A 24,499-nucleotide genomic window follows, 5' to 3' on the forward strand; every position below is an offset into this window, starting at 1 on the left:
TCTGCAGGGTTATGGAACGGTCTTGGATGAGTCCCTGGGACCAGAGGAGAACTATTGCCTTCCTGGTTACACCCTCCCATCCTAAAAAAAGAACAACAACAAGAAAAAATTTTTGGATAAATATAAATTGAGCTTACTTAATGAAAATTATACTTGTGTTGTACTCAGGGTGTACAAACAGAGGTAGGAGGCAACCCGTATCTTGAGGTTCTTTAATAATTTCTGTAGTCTGTCTACAGCTGTGAGATTTAGTAACTAAAAGTCTCTTGTTAAGTGAATTTGTAGTTGTAGAATTTATGACAAGAGAAAAGAGAAAAGAAATTGGGGGACTTGGGTCAAAAATATACTTAAGAAATCCCTTCTAGACTTACTTTACATATACTCAAGCCAATGAAGAGAAAACACTAAATGAAGATCATAGTGATACATGTTTTTAGTTAATCATAATTGGTACTGTATTTTTCATTTCCATTTGCCATCCTGTGTTCACAGGAAAATTTTTAGCAGCTCACTTCTTTTTCCATGACATGCTTGTTAATTTGTTTGCCTTTATGAAAATAGTACTCATATTAACATGTATTTTCCTGCCTTACTTAAACCGTACACCCATTATCTTTCTTATTTTATGATTGATAATTGTTTTCCCCCATCTCTGCCATGGTTTGCATTGGTTGTCATAATGCAGATATATTGTATGATTGCACCCTCCTCAGTCCAAAAAAGAAAGAAAGAAATCACTTTGGTAACATCTATATTTAATTAAGTTCAACATATATGGATAGTTGTTTCTCAAACTCTTTCTTCAGTATCTCAAAAATCTACCTCAAAATCTTCATACCAGAGAAGCCCGTCTTTCTCCATTCTCATTTGTTCTCAACCTCAGCAGTTCAGTTCTCAGGAAAATTTATACTCTTCTTCCTTCATTTCTTTGGAGTCTTTAAAACCTCTGCTCTTTGTTTGCTGTCTGCTTTATCTTCTATTACTCCTTAAAAATCATCCCTCTGTAAGACAGTACATAATACTGGGGAAGCCAGCACAACTTGTCCAAGGCAAGGTCATGGAAGCTCCATAGACACATCCAAACTCCCTGAGGGACTGAATTGCTGGGCAGAGGCCTGTGGAGACCATGGTCTCGGGGAACGTCTAGCTCAATTGGCATAAGAGTTTATAAAGAAAATGTTCTACATTCTACCTTGGTGAGTAGCATCTGGGGTCTTAAAAGCCTGTGAGCAGCCATCTAAGATACTCCACTGGTCTCACGCCTTTGGGAGCAAGGGAGAATGAAGAAAACAAGATACAAGGGAAAGATTAGTCCAAAGGACTAATGGACGACAACTACCACGGCCTCCACCACACTGAGTCCAGTACAACTAGATGGTGCCTGGCTGCCACCACCAACTGCTCTGACAGGGATCATAGCTGAGGTCCCAGACAGAGCTGGAGAAAAATGTAGAACAAAATTCTAACTCACAAAAAAAGGACCAGACTTACTGGTCTGACGGAGACTGGAGAAACTCCGAGAGTATGGCTCCCGGACACCCTTTTAGCTCAGTAATGATGTCATTCCTGAGTTTCACCTTTCATCCAAAAATTAGCCCCATAAAACAGAATGAGGCTAATGGGGCACAACAGCCCAGGGACAAGGACTAGAAGGCAGGAGGGGACAGGAAAGCTGGCAGTAGGGAATCCAAGGTCAAGAAGGGAGAGTATTGACATGTCATGGGGTTGTTGACCAATGTCATAAAACAATATGTGTACTGTTTAATGAGAAAATATTTGTTCTATAAACGTTCATCTAAAGTACAATAAAAAAAAGAAAAAAAATTATCCCTATGTAGTGTTTTTTTTTTTATATAAATTCTCATGGTTTCCATAAAGATACTGAGAAGTAAGTTCACATGAACTCAAAATTTAACACAAAGAGGTATTATTTTATATTTCTGCAGAATGGATTGTGGGAATGGGTTTTGTGTAATAGCCCTTCTTGGCTATTTTTCCCTATTGCAAATCCACCCATTGGCATGAGCCCCTGTATGTAGTTTCTACCATTCTTCAGCTGGATTCAGGTACCATGTTACAATGATGCTATACTTTACATGTATATAGTACTTTACATTTTTCAAAACATTCCGTTTAACTTTTCTGAACTCTGAAGGCTTAAGAGGGATTCATCCTCTGGGGCCTAGACTTGCACTCATTTTTATTTTGATTACTGACACCCTCTAAAGCTGTTCGTTTGTCTCAGGTTTAGCTTAATGCTGTTCTGTCTCTGTTTTGTTTACTCAGGTTACTCTGGCCAGGACTTCGACTGGGCAGATTACCACAAGCAGCATGGGGCAGAAGCAGCACCTTCCTTCTGCTTCAGAAATGTAAGAAATGCTTGTTTCTTATTGTTCTTTTTATTATTATTATAGAGGTTCACCATAGGTTTTATAAGTTGCTTTCTATTTGTTGAGCAAGGTTAGAGAACTACATTGTGCCATAGGATGATAAAACTTGCATAGATTTTGACAAATCTGTTTCATTAGGGTGATGCTAGGCTGTGGTAGCAGATCAACCAATTAACGCACAGTGACTCAACCAGGTTCTCACTTATGGAAGGGTGCCGGATCTTCCTGAACTAGGTAGTTCTTCTCATTATGGTGAGTCAGATACTTGGACTCTATCCATATTTGACTTCATCTTCTGAATCTAGCTAACAGATAGGAAAAGAGATCATGGAGAAGGTGTCCCTAGTTCTAAAAATTGAAGCCTAATGTGGACATCTTCCATTGGTGAGAACCAATCACTTGGCTATGCCATGCTGTAAGTGAGGCTAGGAAATGTATTCTGGCTGGGCAACTGTTTCCCAGCCACTAGTCTATATTGTGGAAGAAGGGGGACAAGTTTTGGTGGAGAGCTAGCCATCTGTGCCACCGTTAGATATGCATTTGCTGTGTAGTATAATATTAATAAACCCGTTGATGTGAGTTCTCTGCTCCTGAGGTGTATTCTAAAAATATGATCTTAAATTTTATCTTTAGGTGCTTTATAAGTTGCTAGGCAAACAGTTTTGTCTGTTGCTTACTTTAAGCTGCTACCTTGTTCAAATAGAGCTCACTGGTATAGTAATAGGATTTTTGTGATATGTAAAATAGCAATGTGTGTATATGTGTCTGTCTGTCTGTATACACGTGTACTTGCATAGTTGTAGGCAGTGATTGTATAAAGTATCTTATAAAATTATTCATTTAAACTTCTTCATTCCTAGGAACTATGAAAATGGATATGAATTATTATCTTTGTTTTAAGAATGAGGTGTAAATATTAGCTTAATATGTTGAACATGCATTTAATTATGAAAATTAATTCCTTATGGAATGAAAAAAAATGCAGCCCTCTAATGGGGGCCTGTAGTCACAACAGTGTAAAATGCTCCCAGATCAAATCCTTGTTTTCTAAACATGTGCTCCAATAGCTGCTGATTCACTGGCACTCCACCCGTGGTTTGTACTACAAGGATAACAGAATAAGAGAACGGAGAGGTATAAAGGGTTGGCCTAGTAGAGAGAAACTCAATACTGAATGTAAGTCAAAATCAGATTTTGGAGAATGAAGTAGTTTGATTATTAGGTCAACTTGTATTAATAAATGCAGAAACAAATCAGTAGCAGAGTTGGAAATTCAGGCGTCTTTAAATGATTGGATGGCATTGCCTTCCCACAAAAGTAGTTTCTTTGTAGCACTGAACTGTATGGTGTGTGTTTAGGTGGTGTGTGGGAACAGCTGTGTAACCATACTATCATGAGGATAGCAGATGGTTAGCTCTTAAGGCTTATTAAGTCCGGTGGATTCTTACTCAGCTCTTCACCATATAGACATTACCATCACAGAATCCACTGGCATCAGTGACTTTCATTTAGGACCATGGAAACACCGTCACATCCCAAAACCCCTTTGAGGTTGTGCTTTCTACCTGACGAGTAATATTCCTTCCCTAACTCTCTAGCCTTGAGCAGAAACTCCTCACATCTCCTCCTTGTTCTGTATTTGCGGAGCTAGCTGTTTCCTCTATGACAAGCCTAGCTCCACTAGGGCATCTTTTTATCTGTCCTCTCCTCGCATTCATCCAGCATTTGTCCAAGTGCATTTTAATAGTGAAGCAAGGAGCCACATCATCAGGTAGCCTCTGAGCTTTCAGGGTTTAGCTGTCAAGATTAAATTTGCTTTAATGAGTTTGCTGGTGTATTCATTAGGAGTGCATTTGTTAGGCATATGCCCCGTTTTGTTTCTGGCTCTCCGTTTATTTAATAGACAGGATGGTTATCTGCCCATTGGCATATGTGCTAGTGTGGAAATGGATGCATGGAATACATTTCCCCAGGGATGTTTAACGATTAAAGGCAGTTATGAAATGGATTGACATAGCCAGATGCTTGGTAAAATATACCCACCGGTAACAGTTTTGCTATTGATCCGTTATAAATTACCCTCAAGCAGTGAGCTGAAATGAAAAGTTACATGGTTGTAGCTTTCCCTTATTAAGTAGGATAAAATGCACTTTAACTCACTTAGAGGTTTTTCAGGCAGCCTATGGAGTTGTATTATCAGAAAGAAGCTCAATACGTAATACGTGTGGATGAGGCAGATGACTTGCAGAAAAATAACTCACCTAGAATATTTTGATTCCTATTTCTCAAGTAACATAAAGGAAAGGAGGAGATTGATTTCTTAACGTATATTGGATAATTCTGCTCTGGTTATGTAAAGACATAATTGCATTTTTCATCTTATATAAAAAGACATGTAAATATGTATTTCCTTATTCTCAATGAGTTATGTAAAGATGTAGTCTCAGTTACTTATAGGAACATGTTTATCTCATTTGTATATTTCAAAATAAGTATATTTGTATAGCATTGTAACTTGTCTGATTATATAGTAGTTGATATTTTTGAAAATTTATTTTAAAATGATGTTGGGGGTAGTTTTGCTTCTAATATTGACTGAGTAAGCCCATGCTGAACTGATCCTCTCATAGACAGCAGCTATAAACTCCGGACAAAATACTAAAAACAACTGTCTAAGGGTACTGGAGAATGAACTAAAGCAGGCAGATTGTGGAGGGGAGCAGACTCTTGAAATAAAGCAACAGCATGGGGTGATTGTCCTGTTCCCCCCTCCCCAGCTGATACCACGTGGGATGGCTAAAACAGTGATTGAAATTTCACAGTCTTTCTATCCTGATGAACTAGATAATTGAAAGTAGGCAACCACAGCCACTGGAAAGTAAGGGGAAACTCTCAGAAAGGAGAGAGGTAGAGAAGGGAACCACAAATTTTCATGCATGTGCCAGGCAGCCCAGCTAAGGATACAGTAACTAAACTGAGATTTGAGCTGTTGCTCAAAAATCTAGAGTTTGTACATTGTGTCCAGCAAAGTTAATTTCTTGCTAAAAAAGAAAAATAAAAACTCTTGGGAGGACTATAACACATTCCAGAGTCTCTACAAAAACATTGAAAATATCCAGGTTACAATCCAAAATTGCTCAACATATGAAGAAATAGGAAAACATGACCTATTCTCAGTAGAAAAGATAATCAATAGAGACCAAACCCAAGATGACCCAGATTGGAATTACCAGACAAGCAAACAATTTTAAAGTCCCTGTTACAACTAAACTTGGTGAGGTTAAGCAGTACTTTTCAAAGTGTGATTCCCAGGCCAGTAGCTTCAGCATCACCTGAGAACTTGTTGGAAATAGAAATTGCATGATGTCATGCAGATAAACTGAATTAGAAACTCTGGAGGTGAGACCCAACAGTCTGTTTTTAAAAGGCTCTCCAGGTGATTCTGATTCCCCTAAAATTGAAGTCATTGATGTAAAGATACATTTAATGTTCTATCTTTCACTGAATAAAAATAGAAAATTCCAGAAGAGAAGTAACAACTAAAAAGACAAATTCTAGAACTGAGAATATAACATCTGAAATAAGCAAATTCATGGGAAGGGCTTAACGACAGAATGGAGATGACAGAGTGAAGAGTCAGTGACCTTCAGATAGAAATTATCCAATTTGAAGAACAGAGAGAAAAAAGATTGGGGGGGAAATGATGAACAGAGCCTCAGGAATCTGAGAGACAATATAGTGTTTATTTGAGACCCAGAAGAACTGGCAAGACAAACTGATGCAGAAAAAAATATATGAAGAGATAATGGCCGAAAATTAACCCAAAGTAGCTGAAAGACCTAAATTTACATGTTCAGGAATCTCAATGAATTCCAAGCAGCATAAACACAAAGAAACTCAACATCATCAAATTGTTGAAAACCAAAGATACGAGAAAAATATTGAAAGCAGACACTTCAGTAAATTAAGATATACGGATGACAAACATACACATGAAAAGCTGCTCAACACCCTTAGTCTTTAGGGAAGATGCAATTTAAAACCACAATGAGCTACTACTACACACCTGTTAGAATTGCTAAACTAAAAATTACTGACGATACCCAATACCAAGTACTGGAGAGAATGCATAACACCTGGATCTCTCACACATTGCTGGTGGGAATGCAAAATGGTATCACCACTTTGGAAAAGAGTCTAGTAGTTTGTTAGAAAGTTAAACATACACTTACCATATGATCCAGCAATCCCATGTCTACATAAATGAAAAGTTATGTTCACACAAAAATTTGTACATGAGTGTTTATAGTGGCTTAATTCATAATCACCCCAAACTGGAAACAGCTCAGTTCTTCAGCTGGTAAATGGATAGACAAGCTGTGGTGCATCTATATACCAGAATACTATTTAGCAATAAAATAGAGCAAACAGCTGATACATACATTAACATGGATGTATTTCAAATGCATTATGCTCTGCAAAAGAAACTGGATTCAAAAGGTATATATTGCATGATTGTATTTATATCACATAATGAGAAGGACAAAATTATAGGAGCAAAAAAAAGATCAGTGATTGGCAGGGATTGGGAGTCAGAGAGGAACTGATTGTCAAGGATCAATGCAAGTATATTTTTAAGGGTGAATGAACTGTTCTGTGTCTTGATTATGGTTATTATTACATGACTGTATGCTACTCAACTGTATACATTTGTTTAATGGTTCTGTCCTCATAGAGCTAGACACGAAAAAGAACAAATTTTACGTATCTGTTTTTTTTTTTTAATTTACAATTCAAGTTAGTCTTTTATACAAAAATTTATACACACATTGTTATGTGACCCCAATTGCTCTCCCTATACTGTGACAGCACCTTCCTGCTTTCTACCCCTGATTTCCCATGTCCATTCAACCAGCTCCTGACCCTCTCTGCCTTCTCATCTCACCTCTGGACAGGAGCTGCCCAATTAGTCTCATATATCTACTTGAGCTAAGAAGCACACTCTTCACAAGTATCCTTTTATGTCCCATAGTCCAGTCTAATCTTTGACTGAAGAATTGGCCTTGGGTGTGGTTTTAGTGCTGGGTTGACAGAGAGTCCGGGGGCCATGCTCTCTGGGGTTCCTCCAGTCTCAGACCGTTAGGTCTGGTCTTTTCACTAGAATTTGCGTTCTGCACCCTACTTTTCTCCTGCTCCAACAGGGACTGTGTGGTGTTCCCTGTCAGGGCGGTCATTGGTGGTAGCCGGGCACCATCTAGTTCTTCTGATCTCAGGCTGTTGCAGTCTCCGGTTTACGTGGCCCTTTCTGCCTCTTGGGCTAATGCTTTCCTTGTGACTTTGGTGTTCTTCATTCTTCTTTACTCCAGGTGGGTTGGGACCAATTTGTGCATCGTAGATGGCTGCTTGCTAGCTTTTAAACCCCAGATGCCACTCACCAAAGTAGGATGCAGAATATTTTCTTAATAAACTTTGTTATGCCAGTTGACCTAAATGTCCCCTGAAAGCATGGTCCCCAGACTTCCACCCCTGCTACTCTGTCCCTTGAAGTGTTTGGTTGTATTGAGGATACTTCTTAGCTTTGGTTTAGTCCAGTTCTATATGTGATTTTTAAAAAATGAATTAAAAAGAAAATAAAAACAAACTAATAAAAAAGATGGGTAAAAAAAAAACAATTTCAGATAAAAGAAAACCAAGGACATTTATCACTAGCAAACCTGCACTGTAAGAAATGCTAAGAACAGTTTTCAGAGTGAAGGGACGTGATGAAAGATGGAAACTTGGCCCTCAAATATGCCCAGGTATGATTCTAGTACGGAATATAGGAAAGTAGAAGAAATGATTTGTCCTTCAGTGATTCCATAGAAGTAAGGGTGCATATGGAATTGGAAAAGGAGACTTTGGATTCATTCATGTACTTAACAAATATTTTTAGGTACCTACTGTATACTAACCATAGTTTCTGTTTTTTGAGGTATATATATGTAGATAAGTGGTAGTAGGTACATAGGTAGGAAGGAAGGATGGAAGGAGAAACATGTTTCTTTTCGTCATGAATGGTGGGAAAAACAAACATGTAAACAAGCCTGTCTTATCAGTAAGAAATATGTGCATACGTGTGTGTGTGTATACTTCTGTTTCTTCCTCTGGCCAGCCTTATGGCTCCAGAATATCACAGTATGAATTCTGCTGGCTCAGTGTCAGCCCTTTTTCTCTTTCAGACATCATTCAGTCGGGGTTTCACAAAGAACATGAAACTTGAAGCTGTAAACCCCAGGAATCCAGGAGAACTCTGCGTGGCCTCGGTCGTCAGTGTGAAGGGGAGGTTAATGTGGCTTCACCTGGAAGGTATGCACAATTACTAGTAATCCTGAAGAATTGAAGTCTCCATCAGAATATTGCAGAGTGTATAAGCATTCAGCACTTCTCAGAAGTGCCGTTTTGCTTCTCTTTTATTTAAACAGATCTTAAATTATTCAGTGTTCTTAAATAAGTGAAACTAATCAAATATAAATTCATTCAGAGGCTCTCATCTTAACTAATTTTCATGAAATGAGATGCTGGAACGATGGTTTTGTTTGGAACACAGTGGTCTTTTTACATCTGTGATCGTAAAAGCTAATGCCACAATTAAATTAATATGAGTCACTTAAACTGGTATTTGAGGTCTTGGTTATTATGAAGATACAATTACATATTTGCATTTTAATGTGAATCATATCCTGTATTTCTTCCATGGATGTTTAATTTTTTTCACAAAATAGTAACTGGAGAATGGCTTTCTCCCCAAATACATAATAGACAAGATTTGAGATTTAGACTTGTTTTTTCAATGATGTTTAAGTTGTTCTTTAGAGCTGCAGTTTATTTTCAAGTGTACAGATAGAAGACCATATTTTCCAGATGTTATATTTTCAGCGAGAAGTAATTAAAATGGATTGGCTTTCCATGGTTTTTCCATGTTTCCATGATTTATAATTGAGTTTTTTTTTTTTTTGAGATTTCGTAGTATTCAATAGTTATTTTAAGTGTATATGGAAAATAAGAAAAAAGACTTAGATATGAATGATAATGTTGGCTCTCCTAGTCCATAGTTTGAAGCCTATGACATCCTCATAAAACCATTAGTATAGACAGTTTAGAAGGTCATAAAAAATTGTTGCTAATAACTTATCCATCCTTATTTCCTCAGTAAGCAAGTTTAAAAAGCAGTGGATGTTTTTAGATAGGCCTATCATGTCATAAATATTGTACTCCAAGAGGTTGAAAAAGGTAGGGAACAGTAATCGTACTGAATGTCATTTGCGTTGTTAATTCCCAGGAAGTAGTTTAAAACATTACTATGGTTTAAGGTTTCAAAATCAATTTAAATAAATGGAAAGTCTCAAAAAGTCGAGTAGTCAGTTAGTGGATTTTTAAGTAGAATGAGCTGTAGTTGGAATTAACCAAAATATAGAGACAGGCAAAGTGGTGATATTTCTGCAGTTACAGGAATAAAACATAACTTTATATTCATTACTAAAAGCAAAGTTGAGTGAACTGCTCTTGGAAAAATGAGATCTCTTCTGTAATTCCCAATCACTAAATTTAACTTGGTATCTAACATGGTGCTGTGCCATATTACAAGATTAGAATCTTATTTATGTTATTAACTTGAAAACAAAAATTAATCCCATGTTTCATCATTATTACTTAGCACATTATGGTTATAATTCCCTGACATTCATTAATTTAGCAGTTTGTACTTTCAGAGTGCTTTACAGCTGTTAATTACCTTACACAGACAGCAGTAAGTGTCCTGATTTTTATAGGTGAAGAAACTAGCTGAGCCATTAAGTTATGCCTGGGGTTCAGTTTCACTGCTTCTGACGTCTTCTCTGTTACTTAATATGCCAGACCCCACAGCTTCCCATTCTTAAAAAGAATGATGATCAACATTCTCTGCATATTTAACTTTTTTGACAGTAGTTTCTCCTTTTGCTGGTCTTCTTTGGGATATAAATTTTTGGTTTTATCACAAAGAAATGTAAATTGGCTCATGTTGGCTCTTTCTTTTTCCCCAGAGCATTGTCATCCTGTAATAAGGAAAATTAGTCAGCATTAGGAAACAGACTGGAAAATAGCTTGTCCAGTTTTTCAGACTTTATGCATTTTTAAAAAGTGTTTTTTAAACAATCTATTGAATATTATCTACCTGGAATTATTGGTCAAAATCATGCATCTGTCTCATCACCTAAAAAAAAATATACACACAAATGAAGTAAAATTCTTATCAGTCTCCTTAGTCTTGCTTTTTTTTCCTCTTTTTTTTTTTTGCCCTTACTGAGCATTTACCTTTTAATGTGACAGCTTAATAGCACTAATTTCTCATTAGTCACAGTTTTATGTGTATAGTGTTTTCTTTCCTCAGTCCCGAGGATAAAAAGATAGAGATCCACTATGGTCACTTTGTGGCTGTTAAATTATTTTTATGACAATGATTACCCTGATTATAGACCATTTATATGGCACTTTACATTTATAAAGTACTTTATGACAATTTGATTAGTTATTTTTATGCATTAAATTACAGTTGAAGTATTTTCAACACATGGCTGATTGACCACTTTTAGATAATTAAAACCATTTTTGTTTAATACTTGACTTCCCTTGAAGTCAGTTCTTTACGTGTCTGTAAAGGAGCTGATGTTGAAGAGGTAGGAAAGGGTAAAATATATGAGACTAATGTAATATTGTTTTAGGTGCATATTTGAAAATAATTTCAAGTTCTCACAAACCACCGATAGTTAGCAAGGGCAATTTATGATGATGGGGGTTTGTGTTTTCAATGGAATGTTGTAGTGCTTTCTCTTATGTTAATATTCTGCTTTAGTTGATCATCTCTACTATTATGAGCATTATCCTTATAAAGTAAATTACTTCCTTTTTAATGCCTCCAGCATTGCAGCTGTACTGAACTATTCAAATATAACATTGTCCCTCACACTCAAATGTCTGTATTCTAACAAATGAAGTAACTTTCCATTCACTTCAGATTTTTCCTTATAGGATGAATATGCTTTGTGGCTGGAGAGGGTAGTTTTATGTTTTACTTGGTCTCATAGCTCTTTAATTCCCTAAGAGGGTTTACTACGTCTTTGCATTGCCTTTGTTGACCTCTCTTGTGAGGTCTACTTTCTGAGAATCATTTTTCCTGGCCTTTTATATGCATTCACATGCATTGCTTTATTTTGCACTTCAAATGGGACCAGAAAGATTTCTAGCCCACAATTCCAGTGGATAATGCAAGGGATTGACAAGAACTTTACATAATTTAACTTTTAACTGTAGTTCCCAAGAAGAGAGGTTTTATTGAGAATTAGTTTGTTTGGCAAGATTCATTAATAATAGTAATGTTTTATGTCTATATACCTTCATAATCATTTGCCATATTATCTTGTTTGATGCTCACAGACTTGAGCACTTTATAGGCAAGGATATTAGATACGAAAAGCTCATGGTTTATGCAGCATCAAAGAGTTAGTTGACAGACTGGTCACTCCTGATTCCTAGTTGCACAGACAGGTTGCCTCTGATTTTTGTCCTTCCAGCTTACTTTCTTTTGCAAATCTTTAAGTTACCAGTCTTAGGCACTATGAAAAATATGCATATAGCCAGTGGTCATCTGAACTGCAAGTAGTCAACTCAAGGAAAATGAGATCTCTGGTGCTCCCAGTGTTTATGTAAGTTAGTTAATATGCATACAGATCACCTGGGAATCTAGTTAAAATTCAGATTACGATTCACTAAGTCTGTGGTAGGGCCTGAGACTCTTCTTTCCTAACAAACTTCTAGATTGTGCCAATGCTGATGGTTTGTTGATCTCATTTTGAGTGGCAAGGGATTAAATAAATATTTCTCTCAAGCAGCAAAAATCCACGGGTAGCCAGAGTAGGGCTGGTATGAGAGTTTGAAAATTGATTAAGTAGTCAGGCTCTTTCTATCTTTCTGCCCTGCTATCGTCTTTGCCTGTGGCTTTGGCAATGTGATTGCAATATGGCTGCTATAACACCGGCCATTGTCTCAGTGTTCCAGGAAGGAAGAAGCTAGGAGACGTGAAGGTGAATAAAGTCTGCCTTTTATTCTAAAAAGCTTCCCTGAAGCCTCCCCCAGTGACTTATGTTTAAATTTCATTGTCCAGTACTGGATCACATGGCTGCCACCAGCTCCAAGGAAGTCTAAGAAATTGGGTATTTTTGTTTTCCAGCCTCTGTTGTAAAGGAAAAGGGGTTCTGGCTGACTTTTCCAGCAGCCAGTCTGTAGTGTTTGCAACATTTATCAGCAGGACAGATCTGACCAGGAGGGACAACGGAAAGGGTTCTGTCAAATAAGGCACATATGGATAGAAAAGAGATGGAATTTAGAGATACTGGGGCAAGCACAGAGAAATAGGCAGGTAAAGTATTTATGTGCCTTCTAGCTGACAACTCTGACCTTCAAAGGCATCTTTTAATGCTAAAAACTTCTCATCTTTGATCATACAATGCTCCATTGTGGCGCTAAGGAGTAGAAGGTACTTAACTGGACTAATTCTTGGCCATTTACTGTTCAGATAGTGTAATGATCCTAGCTGAAGGCACTTGCTGCCTTGCGATGTGGCTCAGTGAGATCCAGTTAAACATCAGAGGGTGAAAGGACCAGGTGGTTTCTGATATCCCTTCTTGACCTACTAGTTATGATTCTGAGAAGATTCGATTCTTCACCTTGAATCAAAGGTGAAGAGGCTTAGGGAGACCATAATCCATTGAAAAAGACATACTAAGTAGATCCTTGATGAATGATAAAATAGAAGAATAACCGTTGACAAATCATTGGTAGGAGCGGGTGAACTTGACAGTCTGTTGTCCTTGATCAGTGGTCCCTGAGGTTAATGTCCAGGAACCCATCTTGATCAGATATAAAAACCCTTAAAAATATGGTAGCCTTCTGACGAAAGGCATATTTTTTTAAAAACAGAAAACTGGAATGTTTATCTTAGTTTCTGAAGAGTATATGTGCTGGGTATGTTTTGTTACACGTGGATGGAACTATTGCCTTGGAAAATGACCAGAAATGATCAAGGAATCTTTATATTCTTTAAACAGGTACAGGAAACTTGAAGGAATAAGATGTGACTTTTATTGGCAATAAGTATTTCTGATGAAAAGCATAATTTTCCATTTATCTCCTTGATGACAGCTTTGTAAAAACCTAGTCACCTAGCGGGCATTCAAAAATTGTTTAGGGTGAGGTGGAATGCCCCTATTTTAGTTGGCAGATTAATATTGAGTCCCCAGGAAATCTGTGCAGGGCTTTAGGCCCTATTTTTTTCCCCAAGGAAAAGAGTCTATGGAAAGGGAAGAGTAGCTGCAGCATCTCATTTCTGTATGTTTTCTTGCTGATGTATAAAGCTCCATTTCCTTCCCTTACAGAGGGTACGTATGAGAGCAAGGCTGAGCTCTAGGCTGAAAGGTTATAAGACAGTCCTTTTTCAGCCCCATTCAGAAGTTACTTTTTGGACACCTCCTCCCATTGTAAGCTCTGCAGTTTCATGCTGCTTCTTGCAGTGCTTGTGTCCCTAACAGTGATGTTAAAGTCAGAGCCACGCAGGTAGATTCAAGGCTAGATGGACAGCATGGTGTTATGCATTGTGTTCTGATGGAGGGATTCCAGTATGAAGTTGAGCAGAATAGTGCCTCAGAGTTCCCATTTATAAAATGGGGATAAAAGAGTACCCACCTCCTGAGATTTATCGTACTAAATCAGTTAATCCATGTAAATCACTTAAAACACTTTCTGTCATATAGGAAAACTTCAGTAAATCTTAATTTTTATTTTATCCTCATAATTATTAACATTATTATCTTTTTGCTTATAAGAGATATGATATACTCTATTTTCATGAATATTAAGTATTTTAACCTTAAAATTCTGCTAAGGCTAAACTTTCTTTTATATTATAACAAGAGTAATGATTAGCAGGCTTTATTTGCTAAGTTACTTAGCTCTTTTAATTGTTGCCACTACAGACATTTTTCAAGAGAACTTTAGAACTTGAACAACAAACCCTGATTTTGAACTTGGGAGCACTGTTCTAAATTAAAGGAGCCCTGGTGGTTCAGTGGTTAAGCGCTTGCCTGCTAACTGAAAGGTTGGCAGTTCAAACCCACCAGCTGCTCCGTGGGAGAAAGATGTGGCCATCTGCTTCCATTAAGATTTCCAGCCTTGGAAACCCTAGGGGACAGTTCTACTCTGTCCTGCAGGGTCACTGTGTGAGTCGGAATTGACTTGACGGCAATGGGTTTGTTTTTGTTTGTTTGTTTTTGGTTCTAAATTAAAACAGGCGGGCAATTCTTATTTAATGTTTTTGCACTTTGAATGTACAGGTGGAATAATGACCCTTTAGGATTTGTCAGCCAGTTTCTTTCAGTCCCTGTCTATTAAAAACAAGCATACCTACAAAGACTAAAAACATAACAAACAAAAGAACAACAATATCCAGAGTCCTCGGGTCTGCTAAAGAAATATCAAAACTTAAGTTCAGGGAACTTAACTCAAACCATTTATTTATGTTATTTCCAGCACCTCATGATCTTTCCTTTTATTGCCCTTAGAAGCAAACTTCAGACAAAATAAAATTTTCCACAATTAATACTAGCAGAACACATTATATAAATTTCAGTCTGTGAATCTGTGGAGTTAACAGCCACAGGTATAAGGTTTAGGATACCGACACATATTGGAGAAGGCACAATTCAGTACATAACAGGACCCAGAGAACTTGGAAACTGGATATAGAGTCTGTTAGATGCCTGTATCAGTCAAGAAAGTATTCTAGGTATTTCCAGTAGGAAAGGATTGATAACAGGAAACTAGATGCTTACATGTGATGGCGGCGGGGTGGAGGGGGACGGGACTAGAAGACAGGAAGTCATGGGGCCATTACAAGCAAGGACCCATTGTAGTCTTGAAGTCAGAAAGTCAGGAAACTTCGATTTCTGCCCCCCGCCCCCCACCCCACCCCCAACTACAAAGCTTTCAAGGAGACACTGGAACTGACCCAACTACTTCTAGATACCCTTGAAAATTATGAATAGAAATTGAATCACTGCGTTTGGCTAACATTTATCTATTACCTTGCTAGTCAGCAGTAATAATAGCAGGAAGATGGCCTCTGCCATTGCAGTTAGGTTCCTGCAAACCTCTGGTCTCAGCGTTTTCATCAGCCAGTCAACATATAACCTTTGGTTCTGTTTAAAGACAACTTTTTAAATATATATCGTTGATTCATTAACATTGAACTCATGGCCAACAGCACTATAACACATGCCTGAATGGAGATCATCTAACACAAGAATCTTCTCCATAAGGCACATCCCAGCTTTCCTGCACTTAGAAACGCTAGACAGCACTTAAGCACTACACTTGGGAGCCATTTTAAACAGCAAAATCACAACTAAAAACACACACAAAAAAATGTGGAAAAATGTAGCACTAAATAGACCACAACAACGACACTTGTTTACAGTATGAAAGCTGAAACAAGAAGGCCAGAGTCTCCTTGTTAGACCTCAGATAGGAGTGTACATGGCAACTCAATTGTTTTGCCACTCTGCACATGTCCACAGATGGCCATGGTGATTTTGTGGTTATAAATAAATTTTAGCGAGGAGGTAAATTCACAGATATGTGATCTGTGAATAATGAGGATCAGCTGTACTTTGTGGATAATAGAATATACACGATCTTAGATTATGTAATGTAATGATGGAGACATTATTTTCATAGAAGTAGCTGAAAACAATATAATTTTTTTCAATTAAGTAGTAATACAAGACATACCTGGTTTGCTCTTCTTATATATTTGGACGGTCAATCAATGAATAAACTGGATACATATGCTTAAATGGCAGGTATTATGCCCTTTGAATTAGTAGTAATTACCTTTTCTATCTTCATTTTTTCCTCATATTCAGTTTTTCTTTAATTCTTGTTAGAGGTTTTATACGTATTCTCTAGCTCTTGCTCTGGTTGGTTGCTTTTTGTTTTTCTAACCTGTGATGGCTTCTTTTTCCATACGTTTCTCTACAGTCATTTGTAATTCTCCATCTCTTGGTTGTTTCCATGTTTTTTCCTCTTTGCAGACCCGTATGGATTCCTTCTTCAAAGCCTGTCTTTCATCTTCTGCGAGCTGTGCAGGTTCCTGTTCCACATTTGACTCCTACTTAGATGAGTTATCTTGGTTTCACCTTTGTTCTGCTTTCCTTACATTTTAAAATGGTCAGAATGCTTCGAAGTTCTTTTCTTCGTTAGTGCCCATACATGGTGTCCTTTTTCTCTGTGACTTCAAGCAGTAAGTCTGTGCTGGCAAATCCAGATACCTAACACTGACAAGAAACAGATTTATAACTTCTGTTTTCATTTACCTACAAAACAAAATCTCTGTGGCTATCGACGACACCTTAAACTCAATGTGTTCAAAACAGATCTTACTATTGTAACCCCTGTCCTGTCTGATGTAATGGTACCATCATTTTACCCAAGATAGAAACCATAAAGTCATCCAAATTAGAAACTCTGAACTAATTCTTGTCTCCTTAGCCTCCCACTACTCCCTATAACGAGTTAGTCCCTTCAGTGTCTTTCTGTTCACACTGCCACGCTGCACTTCAGGTCTTCATCCCTTACTGTGGCTATTTCAGTAGTCTCCTGGCTTCTTTCTTTCCCATGTCCTGGGGCTCTAAGTATTATATTTATAAAATATAGATGCAAACCGATCATTGCCTTCCTGTTACTATTCAGTGAGTCTGTTTTTCTTACCGAGTAAAGATTAAATTCCTTAACATGGCATCCAGCAATCTCCCTTCCCCTCAAATACACACATACTTCCTAGAGGTGTGATCTTGGGAAACTTATACTACGAATTTTAAAAGTATCTTTTCTTATTTGTGCAATTCCATTGAATGTATATAATAGTAGAGCTTACTTCATAGGAGAGTTGTGGGGATTGAGCAAGTGAAATAATACCTGTAAAGTGTGTAGAGCTGTGGTTGGCATGTAGTAGTAAGTACTTAGTAAATGTAAGTTGTTGATGGTATTTTTATTAGGCAGCAGCTTATCTTTTCAGCTGTACCCCCCTTCATGGAGCCTGTGCTCCATCAGAACGGACCACTCATCATGTCTGCAAACATCCTGATATTGTTATTGGTGCTGTAAACCATTAGACTGGGCTGTCCTCCTGTCTTTGCATATCATGTTTGCACAGTGTTTGTACAAGACTTCTTGTGCACATAGATCACCACATGCTTGCTGAATAGCTATGAAGAGTAAATAAAACGTGTTCCTGAATGAAAAAGTGATTTTTTAAAAAAGTAATTTAAGCACTGCTGTTTTGCCAACTGAATTTTGAGACAATGTGATACATTATACTCCTAAGCTAAAGTTAAAAAACTCCTTGATCAGTTTTCCATGTGCTCAGTTCAGTTTGCTATGAGTCGGAATCGACTTGATGGCACCGGGTTTGGGTTTTGTTTTTTTTGTTTTGTTTTAGTTCAGTTCCAGTCAGCCACGTCCATATCATAGTTAGATGGGGTCCAATGAAAATGCAATTTCTGGAGCTCACCGCAGACCTAATGTGAACCTCTGGGAGCAGAGTCAGGAATCTGTGTTTTTAAAGTTCCTCTCCCCAAGTGATTCTTACACACATTAGAGTTTGTGAACCACTCTAGTAGATCAAATGGGCAAGGCCTTGTGTGGTTCAGAGAAATGCGTTTGGGGCGACCTCTTATGCCTAGGAGACCAGGTGCAGAAAACTGCCCCTTAAGCCTGTCCATAATTAGTGAAAAAGTCAGGTAGTCAATAAGCATTTGCAGAGACTTGCAAAAATGAAACATGAGAAAATCCAAATGTGAAAATATTATATTTCAAGCCAGTGTGGTTTTAAAATCTTTAAAAAGAAGTATGGCCTGCGTGAAACATTTGTAGGGGAAGCTGTTTCAGCAGATGAGGATTCCCAAGCAATATTTCATGGACAGTTCAAGAATGCGACCCAAGAGTGGGAGCTGTCTAGTGGAACAGGCTTTTAATGCTACCAAATTTGTTTTGTTCTGGAAGTTGGAGCTCTATCGCACAGGGTTCTCGGTGGCCAGCAACAGAACTGGCTCTGGCTATCTTAAGCAAAATGGGAGTTTTGGGACAGCTATTGATAAGAGGCAGGGGAATCACGTCTTCATTGGGCTTTACAGCAGGAACCAAAGCAGAGCTTGGGTTTTCAAGTCACTACTGTGGTGAATGTGACTTATAGTTGACCACATTCTCCCTCAAGAGCCTGAACCCCCAAAGAGAGTACATCATCTGAGCTCATTGCCATCTGCCTGCGGAGAGAGGGTTGATCTGGCTCCTTCTTCTCCTATAGTAGGAGGCAATGGCTGTCTCATAAGGAGAGATTTTGCAGAAGGGATATGGGGCCTAATAGGAAGAAAATAGATGCTAGACAGCCCAAAAAAGAGAACAGCCCACCTCATATACTTTCTAAGGTTCTGGGGCTAGATTGCCTGGGTTTGAATCCTTGATCTGCCACTTACCAGCTGTTTGATCTTTTCCTGTGCCTCGGTTTACTCAGTAAAATGAGGATGGAAATAGTCCCTATCTCTTAGGGTTGTTGTGAAGACTAAACACTTGGAGCAGTATCTGGCCTGTAGTAAGTACTGTGTCTGCTATCCTGTGAGTATATATCTCTCTTTCTGTCCATGTGTACACACATACACATGTGCACCCACACAAATACATACATGTTTAATACTATTTCTGTTGTTTTTTCAGACTGCCTATTTCCTGTGATATCTTCATCTTGCCAGCTATAATTTTGCCCATCTCTTTATTCCTTAGGAATTTAGTTCCTGAGCTGACAATGGTATCCCCTAAAAGCTTACCCTGTTTACCTTGTGATTTAGCAATCCCACTCCTAGGTATATATCCTAGAGATACAAGAGCAGTGACATGAATAGACATATGCAGCCTATGTTCATTGCAGCGTTATTCACAATAGCAAAAAGATGGAAACAATAAGTGCCCATCAATGGATGAATGGATAAACACATTGTAGTACATACATATAGTGGCATACTATGCAACTATAAAGAATAATGATGAGTCTGCAAAACGTCTTATAACATGGATGAATCTGGAGGACATTATGCTGAGTGAAGTAAGTCAATCACAAAAGGACAAATATTGTATGTTCTCACTTTTATAAGAAGTCAAGAATAGGTATACACACACAAAACAACGTTGGTGGCTACCAGGGATGGAAGGGGGAGGGAGGGAGAATCACTTGCTAGATACCAGAAACCTATTATTTCTGGTGATGGGAAAGGCAATACACAATATGGAGGACGTCAGCACAACTTGACCAAGGTAAATGAAGACAGTGAGAGGTATGCAAGAGTAAAGGACAATTACGGTAAATGTTATACACAATTTTGCAACAATAGTGATAACAACCAAAAATATGTGTGTGGTTACAGAGGTAGATGTGTACATTATATGTGTATAGAAAGGTATATGTGAGTACACACGTGCATATATAGGTACGTTTGTGGGCATAAGTATGTACATGTTTGGGTGTGCTACATATATATATATGTAAAATAAAACACGTGGGGGTACAGTTACGGAGACCTCCTAGACGTATCCAAACACCGCAAAGGATGGATTGGTTTACTGGGTTAAAGGGCTTGGGACCATAGTCTCGTGGGACAGCTCCATCAACTGGCATAACATAGTTCGTAAAGAAAACATTCTACATCCTGGTTTGATGAGTAGTGTCTGGGGCCTTAAAAGCTTGAGAGCGACCATCAAAGTTACAACTATCGGTTTCTTCCCAACTGGAGCAAAAGAGAGTGAAAGAAACCAAAGTCTCAAAGAAGAAACTACTCCACAGGACTAGCAGCCCACATGAACCACGGCCTCTTCTAACCTGAGACCGGAAGAACTAGGTGATGCTGGGTACCACTACCAACCATTCTGACCAGGGACACAATAGAAAGTCCTGGACAGAATGGAATAAAAATGTAGAACAAAACTCAAATTCCTAAAAAGACCAGACTTACTGGACTGTAGAGACTAGAGGAACGCCCAAGACTATCACCCTAAGATACCCTTTAAACTTGGACTGAAGCCACTCCCAGAACGTCTCCTTTCAGCCAAATAATAAATTGGCTTATAAAATAAACAATATCACCTGTTAGGAATGTGCTCCCTTAAACAATCAATTATACGTGACCAAATAGTCAACATTTACCCAAGAGCAAAGAGAAGGCAAGGAGGGGCAGGGAAGCTAGATAAACGGAAACAGAATGGAAATAATGAGAATGCTAACACATTGTGAAAATTGTAACTAATGTCATGGAACAATTTGTACAAAAATTGTTAAATGGGAACCTAATTTTCTGTGTAAACTTTCCCTAAAACATAGTAAAATTTAAAAAAAAAAAAGCTTGCCCTTTAGATAGGCATATGCAAAGGGAAAAAGCATGGCAGATGGTATGCAGTGTTCCCAGCATCCAGTTCTTGCTTACTCGTGGATAATCAGACTAGCTTGTTAACCTTCTAGGTTTCTGTATTTTACCTTTTCATCTCACACTGAGCTTATCAAAATTTGATGTGTCCTTTTTTACTTTGAGTGGGTACACTAAACAATGTTAATTTGTTCCCTTGAATTCCTGTTACCTACGTTTCTTCCCATCCCAGTTTTTAACTCAGATGAAGAGGATGTTTCAATTCTATTAATGAAATAAATGGAAAGGCATTTGCCTTGCCCTTCCTTTGCATTGACTCCTGGCCACTTTCCCCTCATATCCCTCTTGCCTCTGACACTCCAGTAGCATACCCCGCTTTTGTGCTTTCCCACACTTTTCTCTCTTCCATAATTTGTTGGGAGTGAAATAATGACTTAATTTTAGGAGTTTGATAGAATTGTGTTCCTAGTACTTAAGCTACTCACAAACTATCTCCTTTATTCCTCTTGATGTTCCGAATTGAACAAGGCTACAAATGGTATTGTAGTGCAGTGTGACATCTCATTGAATGTGCCTTCTGCAAGTAGAAGGGCAAGTAGAACTTTTGTGGAAGTGGATGGTATCCACTGATCTGTGGATCAAGTCCTCAGGATATGTCAAATTGCAGACCTATTTTAAGTTTCCAAAGTGAATCTCCACAGATGTGTCTGCTTTTAGATTTACTCTGTGAATATAGAAAGTCTTTCTTCTCTTTGCAATGAAATGATTCACTTTAGTTTAATTTGTTGTTGTTCTTTTAAGGTAATTTGCCCTTCATTAATCTAACCACTGTGTTAATACTGTATGTATTTATGTGGGAGACTCTTTCTTCTCTGAGCATCTTTTATTGTGTTATTTTTGTGGTGATAGTGGTGGTGGTGGTTGTAAAACAAGTAATTCATTTAAATGAGTCAAAAAAACATAAAAGTATATTTAGTCAGATTCTCCGTCCTGATTCTGCTTCCTTCCCCTAGCCCAAGCTACCCAGTTCCTGTCTCCACAGCCACTCACTAGTTATTAGTATTTTGCATTTTCTTCAAGATTTATTTTATGCACATAGGAATATATATTATTTTCCATTTTTAAACAGAATGGTGGCATACTATGTATGTATAGTGTTCTGCATCTTGCTTTTTTTTTTTTTTTTAGCTCAACAATACATCTTGGAGAACTTTACATATAAATATATAAAGAGATTTGTCATACAATAGCTGCAGAATATTCTAGCATATTGATGCACCATGATTTATTTAAGCACTTTCCCATAGATAGAGATTTAGGATTCCTGATGGTTCTTGAGATGTAGGTTCTGGATAAGAATGAGTAAGTACAATCCATATTGACTTGATACAGCTTAGGATCAGAGTTTTAGAGTGGTCTTATCTTTTTTTTTTTCATTGTTGTACTTTAAGTGAAAGTTTACAATTCAAGTTAGTCTCTCATACAAAATTTTATACATACATTGTTATTTGACCCTAGTTGCTTTTCCCTATACTATGACAGCACACTCTTCTTTTCCACCTGGGATTTCCCGTGTCCATTCAAACAGCTCCTGACCCTGTCTGCCTGCTCATCTTGCCTCTGGACAGGAGCTGCCCATAGAATGATCTTATCTTTTTCATAAGAGATTTTTCTGTAAAATGTCCTATACAGACTATCACAGTGACCCGCACTGAAACACCCAACTTTTCATTACACTGCTGGCAACCCTAGAATAATGAAGGAGTCTTGTGTTCCATTTTTAATGGATTATTTTAGAGACCCAGCTACTGGATCTCTAACCTTGGAAAATAATGAGATATGTTTTAATATATTTTTCTGTAATTCATAAAAAGATTTTAAAAAAAGATATTTCTTATCTAGATTCATAAAGGAGCCTTGGTGGCACAGTGGTTAAGTATTCAGCTGCTAACTGAAAGGTTGGTGGTTCGACCCCACCAGCCACTGCATGGGAGAAAGATGTGGCAGTCTGCTTCTGTAACAATTACAGCCTTGGAAACCCTGTGGGGCAATTCTACTGTCCTATAGGGTCTCTATGAGTTGGAATTGACTTGATGGCACACAACAACAGATTCATAAGGTTGATAAAGGGAAATAAAGAATTGGTACTCATAATTCAGAATGGGGTTTGAGAAGTTTTGAGTCAGGAAAATTTTCCTGGATGATAACCTACTTTTCTGTCAGTGTATATTTAAGAGATTGTTTAATGGACTAGATTTGGGGTAGAAGGAAGGCAGGACTATAACTTTCTTGAGAACAAAGTAACTGAAATGCAGTAGTCATAAATATTGTTTAATTGACTGGAAAACATTATAAAAGAATTTTAAAGTGTGATAAAGACAGGTCTAGCAATATATTAGTGTTGTATACATTGTTATAGAAATGTACATATCAAGGAATGAAATGTAATGCTCTGTTTGAACATTGGAAGATTAAAGTCATACTTTTGGAAGGAATAAGCTATGAAGTTCACTTTATGCTTCCTTTTTAAAGTATCACTTTTAATGACCTTGATAATCTTATTTGTACCTAAACATAAATCTGGAAATACAAATGTATCTAGTAATTGAATTTATCCTGTTAGTAAAATCATGGACTAGCTAGGAAACAAACAGTATTTTTGTGAGTCTGAAGATGAGAAAATGGCCTTGTGTAATGGAGACAACAGCTTGGATGATCCTCTTACTTGGGTCCCCTAGAAAATTGTGGACCCTTCAGGACAGAAAAAGTTACTTTCACATGTGAAGCTGTTTGGAGAGTTTCTTTACCTTTTGTCTGTTTTGAATATGTTCTTTCTTATTTATTTGATGGTTTCTTTGGCAATTGGTGAAATATTGGTTGAGTCATACAATATTAGACAAATGATTTCTAATCATTCAACTTTGTTGGAAAGTCTCTATAAACCTGTTTGCATTCCTTTAACTTATATTGATAACCCTAATAATTGCTTTCTTTGAAAACAAATCAAATTTCCAAGTGACCACAGGTAATGATAATATATAAGAATTTGGTGTCAGAGTGTTCAGAGTGCCTTATGCATGTTGATATATTGGTTTAACACTAAATTAGAAAACTACATTTATCAAATAACTTACTCTGTTTTTACAATATCTACTTCATGATGAGAAGAGGCAGTGAGCCAGTGGAGCTAACATCAGGTGTTATGTGTTTGACTGTTGGTATTTAGCTTCATGAACTTATGATTTTTGGGGGAAATAATTCACAGTTCATCAGATGTTGTGTGATAATCTGTATGTGTAATAATTGGTGTTCTACTGTGTTATTGTAATCTTGGTTTTCAGGGGGGAAGCCAAAGCACAGCAAGATTAAGTAGCCAGAGTCAGTGAGTCACGATCTATTAATAGAAATCTTACCTTCTGATTCTTGATTCAGTGTATTTCCTCCATATTTTTTAAGAACTATTGATGCAGTGTAGAATTTTCTTCTTTTAACTAGTTGGCTGGATTCCAAATTTATTCTCTCAGTAATTATAGTTCCTTGAAACTTCTGCTAAGATTTCATCTTTTTCAAACTCCC

At 37.6% G+C, this 24,499-nt stretch overlaps 1 protein-coding gene across 1 annotated transcript in view; it reads left to right on the forward strand.

The window, feature by feature from the left end:
• Positions 1-24,499, forward strand: part of SFMBT2 (Scm like with four mbt domains 2) — a 276,850-nt gene that overhangs the window by 194,214 nt on the left and 58,137 nt on the right. Inside the window, exons 10-11 of the mRNA XM_023734391.1 lie at positions 2,287-2,369; positions 8,609-8,735. Of these exons, the coding sequence (XP_023590159.1) occupies positions 2,287-2,369; positions 8,609-8,735 (210 nt within the window). The remainder of the gene's footprint in view (positions 1-2,286; positions 2,370-8,608; positions 8,736-24,499) is intronic.

The sequence above is a fragment of the Trichechus manatus genome, unplaced genomic scaffold, assembly GCF_000243295.1.
Source record: "Trichechus manatus latirostris isolate Lorelei unplaced genomic scaffold, TriManLat1.0 scaffold00067, whole genome shotgun sequence".
Classification (NCBI taxonomy): Eukaryota; Metazoa; Chordata; class Mammalia; order Sirenia; family Trichechidae; genus Trichechus; species Trichechus manatus.